This window comes from Ptychodera flava, chromosome 22, assembly GCF_041260155.1.
Source record: "Ptychodera flava strain L36383 chromosome 22, AS_Pfla_20210202, whole genome shotgun sequence".
NCBI lineage: Eukaryota > Metazoa > Hemichordata > Enteropneusta > Ptychoderidae > Ptychodera > Ptychodera flava.
Window position 1 is genome coordinate 24419415 of NC_091949.1, and position 17085 is coordinate 24436499.

The 17085-nt window shown below is 39.3% G+C and overlaps 1 protein-coding gene across 1 annotated transcript; it reads right to left on the reverse strand.

Moving 5' to 3' along the window:
- Positions 1–9150: 9150 nt before the first annotated feature.
- LOC139123018 (E3 ubiquitin-protein ligase TRIM56-like) lies at positions 9151–16302 on the reverse strand. The gene is made up of 3 exons (XM_070688958.1): positions 14893–16302; positions 14406–14479; positions 9151–12698 (listed from the first exon to the last, which is right to left on the reverse strand). The coding sequence occupies exons 1-3, from the start codon at positions 16280–16282 to the stop codon at positions 12561–12563; spliced, it is 1602 nt and encodes a 533-aa protein (XP_070545059.1). The 5' UTR covers positions 16283–16302; the 3' UTR covers positions 9151–12560.
- Between the last annotated feature and the right edge of the window lie 783 nt (positions 16303–17085).

Genomic DNA, 17085 nt, shown 5'->3' on the forward strand with positions numbered 1-17085 from the left:
AGACGATACACATGAACTTAATTATGATGATCAGCTAATAATCTGATTAGTCAATGTGTTTCACCAGTACCCCACTAACATTGGAGCTCCTATGTGTTGTTTAAACCAGGTGAATAGCATCATTGTGCAACCGTCACAGTGCGCCGCCAGCGTTGAGAGATTCGTTGATACAGAACTCCATTGACAAGCATTTTAAGCATTTTTTGCATTTACTTTAATCTCTCTCTCTCTCTCTCTCTCTCTCTCTCTCTCTCTCTCTCTCTCTCTCTCTCTCTCTCGCGCGCGCGCTTTGGTGATAATAATCATCAGTGTAATTTACATTTTGTAACTTGCCATTGCAAGCTTCATACTCATTTTGAACTCCTGTGTATCGAGGCATGTTGCCTACAAACATCGATTTATTCCCATGTTCTTGGACGATTATATCACGTTTTATGCACATTTTAGAACTTTCAGTAGCATCTGCGGTCAATTAAAGTTTAAATCGTGTAAATGGAATTGAAAACAAAACATTTATTGATCATTTTTACAAAAGTTTCGTACCTACTGTCCTATCAAAGTCACAAAAACTAATATCTTACATTAACAACATACTACACCTGTCTAAAATATACAAACTCAATCACAATTAGGCTTTGTTGTTCTCTTAGACAATTTTCTTTATTCCAGTAACTTAGTCATTGGACGCAGCAAGGCAAACAGGAGTTCAGTCAGAGTCGTACAAGGAAGTTTGGATGTAATAATCAAACAATGCACTGTCCTGAGACTGTGTTTCTGTCACCTTAGTTTATTTTTTTCAGAAAAGAGCAATGTTGGTATAAACTACAAAATATGCAAAAACATGCATAGATTTAAAAAGAGAATATAAAGAAAACGCAGACATTACAGTCATTTTGAAAAAAAACCCAAAAAAAACATGTCAGTGCAGTACAACTAGAAGCTTTAGCTATGCCGAGTCTAGCCGCGAAAATCGAAAGTACTCGCGGGGATTGGCCACGAGATCTTCAGATCTCGTGGTCCATCCAGGAGATGGCCCACGAGATCTTGAGAGGGGTAGTGTGTGAATATGTGCATTTTTGCCGGCTGAGCTGAGATTTCTTATCAGAACGCGCATCCTTCGAACTTGTCAGTCACACGAATATTTTTCAAAAATTCGTTCCCGAAATAGTCTATAGTTACAGGAAAAATAGAAAACTAATTACCGTGTCGTTTGATTATCTCGCGGAAAAGTGTGGGGAAGAATTTGAGCTTGCAAGATAAATGAAATTATGTTTTGGCAAATTCCATCGGTCGAGAAGGAGAACGAACGTTGCAGGAAAAATCTTCCAAAATACCACATACGTCAGCAGCTAATCTATCACTAGAGAATGGCTCCATTCCCAACTCTCTGCCCTGCGCTTGGTGTTTGTGTTTATACTGAGGCAAGGAAGGCAAACGCGAAAGTCATACAAACTACACGTAAACAACGGGCACATCTCCACAACTTTCAGTTAGATAATCAAGTAAAGCACGATTTAGTAGATCTACACCTCGCCCCGGTCTACGGAAAATCAGAGGACGCGTCCACTCCTTGTAATGAAGGCGCTGGAGCGACTACACTCTGTCTGACTTTGATCCCAGACTAACTAATCACAATATGACATTCACCTTTGCTTAAATTAACATACTCACCTGACTACAGATAATCGAAAACAACATTTCTCCACAATGACCAACCTAACAATGTGTATAGCCTAACTTCCCTGGATGGAAATTACGTCGAGCAAGCAAATCGAAGCAGATATGAACTGAAAATACTTAGTCTACGTGTTTCATTATATATTGCAGTTTGTGTACATTTAAACTTTTGCTACATGTTTGCAACTTCATTGAAAGTGTTCATGATAAACATCATGAACAATATTCACCACATCATCAGATATGCAAATTAAAAATTGCCAGATATGGAAATGCGAAATGACTTTCAATCTTGTTTTACCTGGTATCACCAATGTACATAGCTTGTTTCACCGACTTTGATTAAGTAAATACCGGTATATATCCCTAATTAGGGAAGTTCATTAAATATGCAAATTAGGAATTGCTGAAAGAAGGCTGAATGACTGAATAATTTAATCATAGTGTCTTCAATGTACACAGCAAGTTTCGTCAACTTTGGTCGAGTCAATCAAGATATATATCCTTAATTTGGAAATTTCATTAAATGTGCAAATTAGAAATTTGCTGACGTAAAATGTATAACGACTTTCAATAATGTTATACCATATTATCTTCAATTTACATGGCAAGTTTCATCAACTTTGGTCCGGTAAATTCAGATAAATATCCCTAATTAGAGAAATTCATTACATGCAAATTCAGAGTTGGCCGAAGTAAAAATGCTTAATGACTTTGAATATTATTGTATCATAGTATCGTCAATATACATGGCAAGTTTCGTCAATTTTGGTAGAGTCAATTCAGATTAATATCCCTAATTAGAAAAGTTCATTAGATATGCATATTAGGAATTGCCTGAAGTAAAAGTTCTTAATAGCTGCTAATAATGTACTTATCATAGTATCTTCAATGTACATAGCAAGTTTCGTCAACTTTGGTCGAGTCAATTCAGATAAATATCCCTAATTAGGAAAGTTCATTAAATATGCAAATTAGGAATTATATTTAATGTCATCCCTTAATACCTTTCACAGCTGATATATGTTGATGTGATCAACATTTGTAGCAAATCTCATCAAATTGTGTGCAGTCGTTCTCAATGTATATCCGTTTTTTCTAAAATCATTAATTATGCAAATGAGCAAAAAGTATGCAAGCCACACCCACCAAAAACTAATCAGTTCTTGCCATTTGCTAATTGAATCTATGTACCAGATTTGATTCTGATCTGATTAGCCGTTTTTGAGATATCAGACCAACAGACAGACAGACAGACACAGACAGACATCGCTGCGACATAAGCTCATGTGTGTGAACACGTGAGCTAAAATTATAACGACAGCTCAATATTACGATTGATTGAAATATAATAGAACATGGCGGGAGTGCAAAGAATACCGCCATGACAAAGATAAGTTACTGGGTAAAATTTTAAATGTGTAAACGAGTAAGACCATGCTGTCGATACCGTGCTGGTATTTCGTAACGCCAGTAATGTTAGAGTCCAAATCGAGAGCAATTGCGCGGGATTTATCGCCTCCATGGACGCTAATGTTTCATGAGCGTGAAATATTAATTTTCTTTTTGCAAATTCGGAAGATTATGACATGGGCCAATTTCGAAATAGAAATGACCTCATTTTTTAAAATAACACGTCCGTTTCATCGGATTTGAGGATATAACAAAGTCAACTCCTTAAAAGCAAGTCTGAAACACGTGTGATTTAAAATCATAAAATGCATGATCGCTATAGTACCTAAATAATCCTCGCGTCTCTGGCGGGTAATGTTTGGGCTCGGTTGGCCTCGAAAAATAATATAGAGCGTGTAGGCAATTGATGGCGGACTTTGTGCGTCTTCTAGTGACCATCTCTTGGTTTGCCGTCAGCATTATAATGAATAAAGCCTGTTCGTAAATCTTACGAACAATAAAAACACGTGGCTTAGCGTTAAACGGAAATAGAGACCAAACATTGGTGTTCAAAACATCTTTGTGAAAAATGGCTATCGAATAAATCCTCATTCGTAAGGAAAAAAATACCGCAATTATACGGTGTCGCTCAAATTTGATCAGAATTGGTACATACCAGTATGGGTACCAAAGATCAACAATAAATGTTGTTTCTATCTGTTCAGTGCAGGAAAATTCTACGTTGATGTTATGACAATGATTTCTGCACAGTACAACCAGAAAAACAACAAGAAATATTTAAACCAGAAAAGCAAGAATGACAAAAGTAATTAAGGTCTGAAACTTTAGGTACTGGAGAACTTTAGCAACATGCATAGCATAGCACCCTTAGTTTGACCATAGACGGTCTTCCTCCCCTCTACTGTCTATGGTTTGAGCAGGTCTGTTAATATGTAACAGTTCATAAACAATGACAGGAAATGACTCAAGTCAGGGGAGTAAGCCTGTTTCAAGCCTGTTTCAGAATTTCGCTTTTTCTTACCTCATTTGCACATTTTTTACACTGATGTGTTCATTTGAACAAATTCACATCTCAACCCCTACATCTACCTGTACACCAAATACTGAGACGGTAGCTTTGGCGGTATGGGAGCCTTTGTGTGTGACGGACATACATCCGCACATACCCACAAATATACAGACGCCACTTAGACTCATCATATAGGCTCTTTTTAGTATTTATATATAAAACCAAATACGAGCTAAAAACACAAAACGTGTGATTTAAAGTGCGTGAAATAATGTTTTTGTGGGGCTATATACTGTTTAATAGGGTTTGAGAGAATCAAAAATGAATGTTTACCGGTATGGGTTTACAGCGATACAATTGGATTTCATATAAAGGCTGATTTGCATAACCAAGGGCACACGTAAACGAGATGCAACATTAAAATACACAACAGTAACTAAAATTCGAAAAAAAAATATACAATATAACATAATGTAGATTAATTCCATATTGCGATATCATAACTGAATCGTTATAGAAATAACGGGCGACGCGCTGACCATTAATGTTTATTTGTGTGCAAGGGCGAGAGGAAAGCCCAAAATTAACAGCCTCGCCCGTTAATTTGGTTTTCCTCGAGCCCGCGCCCACAAAAAAAAAATACCGCAATTATACGGTGTCGCTCAAATTTGATCAGAATTGGTACCGGTACATACCAAAGATCAACAATAAGTGTTGTTTCTATCTGTTCAGTGCAGGAAAATTCTACGTTGATGTTATGACAATGATTTCTGCACAGTACAACCAGAAAAACAACAAGAAATATTTAACCCTTTCACCCCCAGTTCCCTGTGTAGAGGTCCAATTTTACCATAGAAAACAATGGATTTGGGACAAACCACGGTGGTGAAAGGGTTAAATCAGAAACATACAGAATGACTAAAGTAAATAAGGTCTGAAACTTTAGGTACTGGAGGTCAACTTTAGCAACATGCATAGCAAAAACAGCTAGTCTCTCTTAGTTGAAGCATAGACAGTCTTCCCCCCTCTACTGTCTATGGTTTGAGCAGGTCTGTTAATATGTCACAGTTCATAAACAAGAAATATTTAAACCAGAAAAACAAGAATGACAAAAGCAAATAAGGTCTGCAACTTAGGTACTGGAGGTCATCTTTAGGAACATGCATGTCAACTTCTATAGCAATGGGACAAGCAGATCCTACATACATAAGCAAATGTCAACAAAAAAATTAGCCAGAGAAGCTTGACAAAAAGGAAAGGTGGGAGAGTGGGGAAAAAATAAAGAGTGGAAAAAACGTACAAGGGATCTGGTAAAAAGTAACGCTACCTCATCAATCTTCTATCCCCTACCCCCTCCTGAATATCAAATGTTCCACCCCTTACATAAGACCAGCTGGCATGGCAGGAAATGTACTTACAACCTTGGGGATGTTTTAATTAATGCTATGAGTGCGATCATTCGAATGTAAACAGCACTTACTAGTAAATCCGTTACAGATAGTGAAATGCCTTCCACTGTGGAGGGATTACGACATCTGGAATTATCCTGGATCCAAATTTCTCATCAGTTCTTGTGTGTCTTACATGCAAAAGTTGCACAAATAGGTTCGCAATGAAAAAAATTACCTCAGCTTTGTTTTCTGGATCAAATTTTACTACAAATTGATATTAAATATGACAAAATTATGTTCACAGCCTTCAAAACTCTCTCACAACATATCCTGGGTTGGTGTAGGTCATTTAAGGTCACAAAAGAAAATTACCTAAAATATAAAAATTTGGGGGTTTCCCAACACTTTGAGCAGAAAATTTATCTCATAACATCCCTCGGGACTTTTGTACCAAATTACAAAGCTATCAGACAAGTAATTTTGAGAACAAGTTTTCTTGACCAAAAATAACAAAATTGTCTTAAAAATACAAATTTGTATATTTCAGGACAATTTCCACATATCTAACTATTGTCATCTCTGGACATCTGTACACCAAATATAAAAGCTGTCTGTCCAGGGCAGGGCCTGAAAAATTTAATTTTTATCCACTTGTCCCAGGACAAATAGCCACTATTTTCCTACTTGTCCGTAGCAAAAACTCACTTGCCCTGAAATTTTCTACCGGGGGGTATAAAAAATAATTATGCTCTTACCAAGTAGTATCACGGAAATATATCTTTGATTTATTGCAGTATAACACAACTGACACATGTTTATACATGTTTATATGTCTATCATGTCATATAAGCTTCAATAAAGGTGTTGTTCACTTTGCAGATTTTTCAAATTCAAAAATCTGGCTGTGTGTTAACACGTAGGCCAGGCAATTTGTGACCCTCTACATGTCTGGACCTCTCACAACTCACTAGCCACCTTGCTATTGCAGCATCAGGATTGAAGGATTCAAGATCTGGACCTTCTGACATTACAAAAAGTTGTCTTTGAAAATTCTCTTGATTCATGGTGGTTCTTAATTCTGTCTTGATCACATTGACTTTAGAGAAACCCCTCTCACATGCACTGGTACTGGGGGAGATAGTAAACATATAATCAAGCAGCTTTTTCATGGGGTCACCCACTATGCTGACTGACTGTAGTACAAGTGAATAAACACTGAGAAGAGAGTTGGCTCTGAACCTCCTGCAGTATAATTTGAGGGCCAACCAATCTTTACAAACAGAATCTCTTTCAAACTCTGTGAAGTATGAAGATACACAAGTATCATACATCAAATCATGAATATCATCATTTCCATAAACATATATTTCCTCAGTACCAGTGGCAAGTTGTGGAAATTTAGACACTGAAGTTGTTTCAGTGGTGGCTCATTCAAGTTATCAAATCGGTCACTGATATAGTTTACAGTATTATCAATAAAATCTGTATACTCAGACACTGTGTACTCAGGTGTCAATGCTTGACCACTGATTTCTATTTCACCAAACTTTCGATCATCAACATTGTAATTTTGCAAGAAAAACTGCATGTTATTCCCAGCAACAGATTTCAGAGCATTTAATCTGACTACAGTTTGTTCTAGTTTATCAGGAAGTTCAGTTATGAGCAAATCTTCAAGTTGAAATGCTCTAGATAGATCTGATACAATGGGTAGGTAGTCAAGCAGAAAGAACATCATCTTCAGAAACCGGATAGAAGTAATTCCTTTCAAAAACCCCTTTGCACGGTTTGCATCATCAGCACGGTTTCCGGCAGTGGCGTTGTGTTGTAGATGAAGTACAACTGATCTCAGATTTCGAGATATGGCTTTGACGGCCCTTTCTTTACTCGCTAGCCAGCGAACTTGTTTGACAGACGAGAAGTGCGCTAAATCTGTCTCAAAGATTCTCGAGATCTCGGCTAGTTCTCGGCGACGTTTCGGCGAAAAATGATAGAAAGAAAAAATGCCCTTCAGTATTTCTTCAAAGTCTGTCATTATTTTCAGACGTTTAGATGCATCTAAAATGGAAAGCTCAAGCTTATGAGCAACGCAGTGAATTCCAACTACCGACGGTATTATTCCTTTGATTTTGGTAACAACTCCAGTTTTCTTCCCCATATTTACGGACGCGCCGTCAAAATTAGCGCAGACAAGGGATGGCGTCTTTCCGCTGTCGGGGTGAAGGTCTGCATATTCAGCTCAGATCGACTTCCGCGAGGCCTGTCACCAACGCATCGAACACTCCCTGAGACTGCGCATTCTCCACTTGGACAACGCTGACTTGTCGTGTTATTGGCAATTTCTCTTTTCCTACATAACGAATGTACGTTATTTCTTGCTCAACAACGGATCTATCGGTGCTACCATCAGCTAGTGCACTGACGAAATTTGCGTCTTTAATCTCTCCAGTTAAATCCGCCGTTTCAAATTATCGGCGATAGACTTCATAAACGTTGTGCAACCGTGCGTATTTATGTAATTATGTCCGAGCGGTAAACCATTTTTGAGTTGAACAAGGCACAAGAACTCGAAATCTGAAAATGGCTTTCCGGCCTTTATGACAGCATATGCGGTATTGAACAAATATCTCAATTTATCCTTCTGTTGTGCGTCCATTTTCGCGAACGACTTGGCAATTGGTGTGTCGAGTACACTGCACGTAGACTGAACATCTTCCACAGACGAGCGGTATGTTGACTGCGTATCACTGATATCAGTTTGTTGTCGGTAATATTGGCGAGTACAGGACAAATGCTCATTTGTGATATCGTGCGATTTCAGCGCGTCGATTCTAAAACTTGAAGTACCTCTCACTAAAGCACTGTTTTTGTCAGAAATATGCGGAAACTTTCGACAATATGCACAGTACATCGTCTCGTTGCCATCGTCGTAAGTCACCCATGGCCATGACGTCACCCACTGTTTTTGAAACTTACGTACACGTTTCTCACGGTCATATTTCCGATCTTTTGAAAGTTTTTCCTCGCTCTGTGGGCTCTCTTTCTCGTCAGTTTTCTTCCTCTTATTTCCGTTATCGAAAAGTTCTTGACCAATTTTGTTGCTGCCATCTTTACGGGTAACGGTAATTCCAAATCTGAAGAGACTCATCATGGAGACGCCTTTGGCTAGAGACGATGCTCTTCTGAGCAAGTGTATGGCGAACAATGCATTTTCGCCAAAACACGGCATTTTCCTAAATTGATACAGATTGATACAAAGTTTAGAAAAGAAATGTCGCCGATTTTATTTCACTCGCAGCTTTACGGTATGTTTTGACTCGGCAAGGTCATGCGTTGCCAAGCAATTTGATCTACTATTCAAACAAGTCATCGTTGATGACCCAGTCCCCGCTTGCTAATGGGTACTTTGATTACAGGTTCTGTGATAAAAATACTTTGATACAGATGGCACTCAATGGCCAAGAATGAGTTCCATGGTGATGAAAAACATAAAACCAATGTAGGCCACTATCCTAAAGGTCATTAAATGAGTCAACTGGGAATTAGTTGACAGGATGTTGCAAAACATTTTTCATTCTATCCTAACACTAATAGATAACCGGTACCATATTTCATAAAGTTTAATGTAGTATTTACAACACTATGAGATCAACATCTGTATCAAGTTTCATCAAATTTGACGTTGTATTTGTGGATATATCACTCTAATTAGGAAAGTTCATTACATATGCAATTACAAATTAATTAAAATGACACTGATAAATGTCTTTTTCACTGTTAAAGCAATGTGAGCTTAACATCTGTACAAAGTTTCATGAAATTTGATGCAGTATTTCTGACATATCAACCTAATTATGAAACTTCAATAATTGACATGATACTGCTACATGATGTGAAACAACTGACGAGCAAGTATGAAATAGGTCAATGTCCTGTACCAACTTTGAATGATACTGGTGGAAATACCGGTATGTCTGAGTTATGGCTCAGTACATGAGAAAATCGTAACAAATTTGCCGCCACGCAGCGATATTTGATCTTACTGTTTAAAAAATCAAACGTATATGTATTACATAAGTCAATGTCCAGGTACAAACTAATAAAATCAGTTGAGACTTGCTAGAGTTATGGCTCTCGACATAAAAAAAACCATAACAAAATTGCTACCATGTGGCCATATCAGACAATATCGAGAAACAAATCAATGTACTTATGTATACTATAAGTCAATGTCCTTGTACCAACTTTGAATAAATTTGCTTGATACATGTCTGAGTTATTGTTCAGGACATGGAAAGTCGTAAAAAAATGGCCACAAGGCGGCCATATTGGATCGTATCACAAAACAATTCAATGTGCATAAGTATAACATAGGTCAATGTCCTTGTACCAACTTTGAATAAAATCAGTTGAGATATGCCTGAATTATGGCTTTGTACACGAAAAAATCATAACAAAATGGCCGCCTGGCGGCCATATTGGATCATATCACAAAACAAATCCACACGCATATATATATGACATTGGTCAATGTCCTTGTACCAACTTTGAATAAAATCTGTTGAAACATGTCTGAGTTATGGCGCTGTACATGAAAAAATCGTAATAAAATGGCCGCCTGGTGGCCATATTGGATCGTATCACAAAACAAATCAACATGCATATATATGACATAGGTCAATGTCCTTGTACCAAGTTTGAATAAAATCGGTTGAAACATGCCTGAGTTATGGCTCTGTACATGAAAAAATCGTAATAAAATGGCCGCCTGGCGGCCATATTGGATCATATCACAAAACAAATTGACATGCATATCTATGACATTGGTCAATGGCCTTGTACCAACTTTGAATAAAATCGGTTGAAACATGTCTGAGTTATGGCTCCGTACATGAAAAAATTGTAATAAAATGGGCGCCTGGCGGCCATATTGGATCGTATTGCAAAATAAATCGATGTGCATCTGTAGGTCATAGTGCTATGCCTTTGTGCCAAGTTTGAACAAAATTGGTTTGGCAGTGTCTGAGAAACTGTTGATGACGGACGGACGGACGGACGGACGGACACACGGACGGGACCCAATCTATAAGTCCCGCCGGACTTCGTCCGCGGGGACTAATTACATGAACTTCAAGCTGTGATAACGCACAAAGTCAGACGACACGAAACTTCTACACCGTGATCTTCCGTCTGCCCGCGGACAAGTAAGGGTCTTTTTTGTACTAGTCCGTATCGGAAATTAGTCTGTCCCGGGCATCGGGCTAGCGTAATTTTCAGGCCCTGCAGGGGCGTTAAAAAATATATGTAACTTTTAAGATTTTTTGACCAAAAATGACAAAAATTGCCCCAAAACAGTAATATTCCCAATTTTGTCGCAATTTCAACAATTAGAAGGGTAACAATTAGAAGGCAAACATCCAATCCAAATTTGAGAGCAATTGGGCTAGCGGTTTCAGAGAAGAAGAAATTTTACTTAAAATGAGAAAAGTAACCAAAAAATTCAGCAAAAAATACAAAATTCAAGATATCTTAACGATATTCATCAAACTGATTTTGATCAACCTTAGGAACCTGTATACCAAATATCAAAACTATCAGATTAGTGATTTTTAAATAAAAAAGTTTTGACCAAAAATTTGGAAAATTGCCCCAAAATTACAAATATTAAAATTTAAATTCAATTTGTATACACTTGACTGAGGTCATCCTGAGGAACATGTATACCAACTTTCAAAGCAATCAGATGAGTGGTTTCAGAGAAAAACATTTTTTGACTAAAAACTGAAAAAATTACCCTAAAAATAGAAACATGCAAATTTCATCCCAAATTTTTAACACCTACTTTAGAATACCTAAAGGAACCTGCACACCAAGTTTCAACCCAATCTGACCAACGGTTACAGAGTTTTAGCAATTTGCAGGGTTTTTCCTTTTTTCCCCTTATTTGCATATTTTTGGCACTGACATGTTCATTTGAACAAATTCACATCTCCACCCCTAGATGCACCTGTACACCAAATACTAAGACAGTAGGTGCTGCGGTTTAGCTGTTTTTGACGTGGACGGACATACATACATACATACATACATACATACATACGTACATACATACATACATACATACAGACATGCAAATAGCATGCAAATGAACTGATCCAGCTTATATGATTACCTCACATTGGTATACCAAATGTGAGCTAAAAACGTTAATGGTCAGAGCGGAGTCTGTTATTTCCATTATATTATCAGCGAACCCAAGAAAACCGTCAAAATTTCTGAAAATTTCAGGAGCGAACGACAACTGGGCCCCAGAAACTGAGCAATACGCGACGCACTGTCACGCGCGCTGTAAAAAAATTGGCAAATCCGGAGATATTTTGAGAAAAAAGTATCTCAACTTGGCCCACAAGTGCTCCATTTTATTTTGTGATTGATTATGATTTACGTTTTTTGCTCTAAAGTTACGATACTTTGAGTTGTTAATCTTATTATTCATATTCACGGGCATGTAAACAAACCATTACTGTGTATTTGTGGTCAGTCACGTGGTTCAGCTCGACCAATCAAAATGCGACAGACAGGGCATGGTAATATAATGTATGGAAACATTGTATTTGGCCTATAAGGGTGTGACAGCAGGCAGTATGATGGAGCTGGCCGTTACCCAACACACTACGAGATCTCACACAATAAAATCACAGCAAATGTCAACGTGTTACTCAACAGGTGAATTGTTTTAATATGTAAACGGATAAGACCATGCTGTCGATACCGTGCTGGTATTTCGTGGTGCCAGTATTGTGAGAGTCCAAATCTAGAGGAATTGAGCGGAATTTATTGCGTCCGTGGACGCTAATCTATCGTGAGCGTGAAAGATTAATTTTCTTTTCGCCAATTTGGAAGTTTATGACATTTGATTGACATGTAATCTTGGTTATAGTTACCCTGTCAGTCGATAAAATCAATTGTTTGAGTGGTATTCGTCTTATCCTGCGTACAAGAACAGGTGCAACTTTGTCGGCCATTATGTATTACAGTTTCTTTTTAGTTTAACGGAAACGTTGCTCATCTCAGTGGAAACCTGCTAATTTGCAATGGTAACGGCCGCCATACATTGCATGCCGGTGAGCAACTCCAGAGTCCCACCTAACCACTATCGATCTGAAGTCTCTTGAAGTCACTCTTCCAGTGCCAGGTGGCCTTCCATCCTAGAAATATGCATACAGATGGAATATAGATGGGGTATAAGAAAAATGATTGTGTTTTCATCACAGTAATAGGCCCTCGGCAAACAGGCTAGGTCGGTCTCGACCTTTTTAAATATTTTGTGACTCTGTTCCATAAAAAACAGGAAAATTCAGCAAGTCGTGCATGATTTTTGGAAATAAGATCATCCATCCATCCATTCATCCATCCATCCCATCCATCCATCCATCCATCCATCCATCCATCCATCCATCCATCCCATCCATCCATCCATCCATCCATCCATCCATCCATCCATCCATCCCATCCATCCATCCATCCATCCATCCATCCATCCATCCATCCATCCATCCATCCATCCATCCATCCATCCATCCATCCATCCATCCATCCATCCATCCATCCATCCATCCATCCCATCCATCCATCCATCCATCCATCCATCCATCCATCCCATCCATCCATCCCATCCATCCATCCATCCATCCATCCATCTATCCATCCATCCATCCATCCATCCATCCATCCATCCATCCATCCATCCATCCATCCATCCATCGATCGATCCATCCATCCATCCACCCATCCATCAATCCATCCATCAATCCATCCATCCATCCATCCATCCATCCATCCATCCATCCATCCATCCATCCATCCATCCATCCATCCATCCATCCATCCCATCCATCCATCCATCCATCCATCCATCCATCCATCCATCCATCCATCCATCCATCCATCCATCCATCCATCCATCCATCCATCCATCCATCCCATCCATCCATCCATCCATCCATCCATCCCATCCATCCATCCATCCATCCATTCATCCCATCCATCCATCCATCCATCCATCCCATTGATCCATCCATCCATCCATCAATCCATCGATCGATCGATCCATCCATCCATCCATCCATCCATCCATCATCCATCCATCCATCCATCCATCCATCCATCCCATCCATCCATCCATCCATCCATCCATCCATCCATCCATCCATCCCATCCATCCATCCATCCATCCATCCATCCATCCATCCATCCATCCATCCATCGATCCATCCATCGATCCATCCATCCATCCATCCATCCATCCATCCCATCCATCCATCCATCCATCCATCCATCCATCCATCCATCCATCCATCCATCCATCCCATCCATCCATCCATCCATCCATCCCATCGATCCATCCATCCATCCATCAATCCATCGATCGATCGATCGATCCATCCATCCATCCATCAATCCATCCATCAATCCATCCATCCATCCATCCATCCATCCATCAATCCCATCCATCCATCTCACCCATCCATCCATCCATCCCTCCAGTCCGTACATAGACACACATACACACATACAGACGCCACCGACTCACCATATAAGCTCTTTTTGATATTTATATACATACCAAATATGAGCTAACAAGAATAGGATCGATGGTTTTTAATCGGGAAGGTCGGCCTATCGGAAACATATTTTTCATTTGGCCAAGTATCACTTAGTTCAATTGTCCACAAAATACCACAGTCGCAAAGCAGAGTGATTTTTCCACTTACCAGCAGATTCCACGTGATATGTTAGCTATCACAAAGATTAGTTGCAATCAAAGTCAAATCTTTTGTTATTTTGGTGAATAGCAAAAGTTGGGTGTAATACTGCAACGCATTATACACAAGGAAAACGCACAAAACACGTACTTGAGAGCCATGTTCCCAATCTCTTCCCCTGACAACAACCGCTCCAATCTCCATTTTGGCAGCCATGTTTTCACCTGTAGGGTAACAAAATGCAATACCTTCTGCAATATCTACGTATATACATGGGTAATTTTCGAATGCAACATTGCCGGACAGTCGGTGTCGGAAGAATCTTTTTTGTTTAATTTTCTCCCATGGCAACATTCGTTTCAAACGTTTTCAAACCCAGCACGGCATTAAAGTTGTAGAGACGAAAGGTCGGCAAATTCATAACTTGAAACTCTCTTTTGACATAAGATACAGGGAAATCAGACGTGATTGAAATAGTGAAGACATTCAACAATTATCTGAATGTTGGGTAGACTTCTTCCAACGGGTTTAGACGATTCGTGGTTTGCATGGCGAATCATCTGACACTGCACGTGGCATACATACTCAGTGATATTGCACAATGAATATTATTCTTGACTACAGTATTTCACTATACCTGACATGACGTGAATGGTAAACGGTGAACCGGGCATGCTATATCCGTCAACGGTCAATGACAAAAGGCAGAGACCTTCAGCGTCTTCACGAAATTTTACTCTGTAGCAGTTCGATCCACGGCTAACTTCTAGTTGTTTCATTTTTCCATCCGGGTCGGTAAGGGTTGCCCGAAGTCGATCAGTTGTATAATCATCTAGATCTGTGCACTGCACATCTATCTGTATTACTTCCTTTGTGATAGCATATTTAGGTATTTTAGATCGCGTTAACTTAATCGCCTCTTCCAAGATTCCAATCACCCCCTCGCCGCCGTTCGTAATCTCGTTGTTTGGTTTGAAGATAGCAGGAATCTTCGGAGAGTAATATCTTGTCCTTATTTTCATAACTTGATTGACACGTACAGTTGCCTGTTTGAACTGAGCGGCCGCCTCCCAGTCGCCATAGTTTATAAGGACATTAATGAAGTCACAGACACTGGCGATATTCTTCTCTGCGATTTCGTAATGATCAATATCACATTCAATTTGTTTCTTTTCGGCATCGTGGTATTTTTTCACTTGTTCAAGCAACTTCTTTTCCTCATCTCTAAGTTTCCGAATAATTTCTTCCGTGTGTGCTTGTATCTTCTTCATGTCTTCTTGGTGGCGCTCGATTGCCTCGGTAAGATTTTGCGTGACCTTCTGCGTACTTTCCCGGGCTTCCGTCTCCTTAATACGAAGTTTTTCCAAAGATTCTTTCAAAGTCTTTACAGAGTCTGTGAAAAAGTCTCTAAGGGATCTGTGTTTATGTTCGGGTGGCCTGTGATCTAAAGCCATGCATTCCAAACAAATAGGCTTCTCACAAGAATCACAATACAACTTGATGATGTTTTCTTCATGTGATGTGCAGTAGGTGGGCGACCTGTACAAGGAATTCTTGACGGCTTCGTCACTCTCTACTTCGGACAGCGCCACCAATGGATGCCCGTTTGTCACCCGACTTTTGGCGTGACCTTTGACACACTTTTCACATAGATTCAACACGCAAGAACTGCATCTCTTTTCGGCGACCATTTCTTCACAGAAATCGCACGTGATCCCTTGATCTGATTTTCCCGTCGCTCGCGTGTCACGCGCTCTCACATATTCAACTAACCCGTTGATGAGGAAATTCGAACCAAGAGCTGTGGTGCCACCACCCGGAAGTTGAAATTCACATCGGCATTCAGGACATCTGAGAGTTTCTGCGCTCTTCTGCACCAATGTCTGCAGGCAACCCTCGCAGTAAGAGTGTAGACACTGTAATGTCTTGGCATTTCTATAGAATTCTTGACAAAGACTGCAGGTTAGGAAATATTCGCCGAGCCTTCCCAAGTCATCGCTCTCTGACAAAGATTTTGCAGTTGCCATGTTGTCTCCCCTGTATTCCCTTGTATACCGCTGGCGGCGCTGTGCTCCCGAAGAGCGCAATCAGAATGGCAGCAGACTTTGCAAAGACAAAAAGAACTATCAGACAAAAGTCAGACTGGACCGGTGGCTCTTCACGAGTGACTTGTTTACTGAGGTTAAAAGTGTGAAATTTTATCTTGTGTTATTTCAGATCATCAACCAGTTGTAGTTGATATGGAATCTTTAGAAGGTGTAAAACGTGGAAAGGGACATGGAAATTCAATAACAGTCACCTGTCATGTACTCATTTCAAAAACCAAGTAGAAAACCTCTGGAAATTTTGGCAAAGTCAAAAGCCTCTTTTTGATGACATTTCAGTTTGGTGGGACAAAGACAAGGATAAACTTCGAGAATTGGCCATTAAGTATAGTTTACAGAAAAACAGAAGTAATAAGAAACACCGTAATCTGTTGGAAAAAAGACTGCACAATATGATGACATCAGATCAATCTGCAAGTGATAATGAAGAGGTTAAAAACCAGTTAAAATCATACGAATTAAATCAAATACAAGGACAGCAAATTCGATCAAGGGCCCAATGGGTTGAACAAGGAGAGAAGTCTTCAAAATATTTCCTTTATCTAGAAAAACAAAGAGGTAAAGAAAAACTATTCAAGGAGGTTAGAGACAGGAGTGGCAAAATTGTCACTGATAGAGACATATATACTAGACCCACAAGCAGAATTTTATGAAGATCTTCACAAACAAGAAAATGTTGACACCATACTACAGAGGGAATTAATAGATAAAACCAACATTGCTTT

What these genes read in the sequence shown, in the direction of transcription:
- LOC139123018 (XM_070688958.1), bottom strand. Translation starts at nt 16,282, where the DNA reads ATGGCAACTGCAAAATCTTTGTCAGAGAGCGATGACTTGGGAAGGCTC. An exon ending in TACCATTCACGTCATGTCAG is followed by an intron (nt 14,480 to 14,892) that starts GTATAGTGAAAT and finishes GTTACCCTACAG; the next exon opens with GTGAAAACATGGCTGCCAAA. An exon ending in ATTGGGAACATGGCTCTCAA is followed by an intron (nt 12,699 to 14,405) that starts GTACGTGTTTTG and finishes GCATATTTCTAG; the next exon opens with GATGGAAGGCCACCTGGCAC.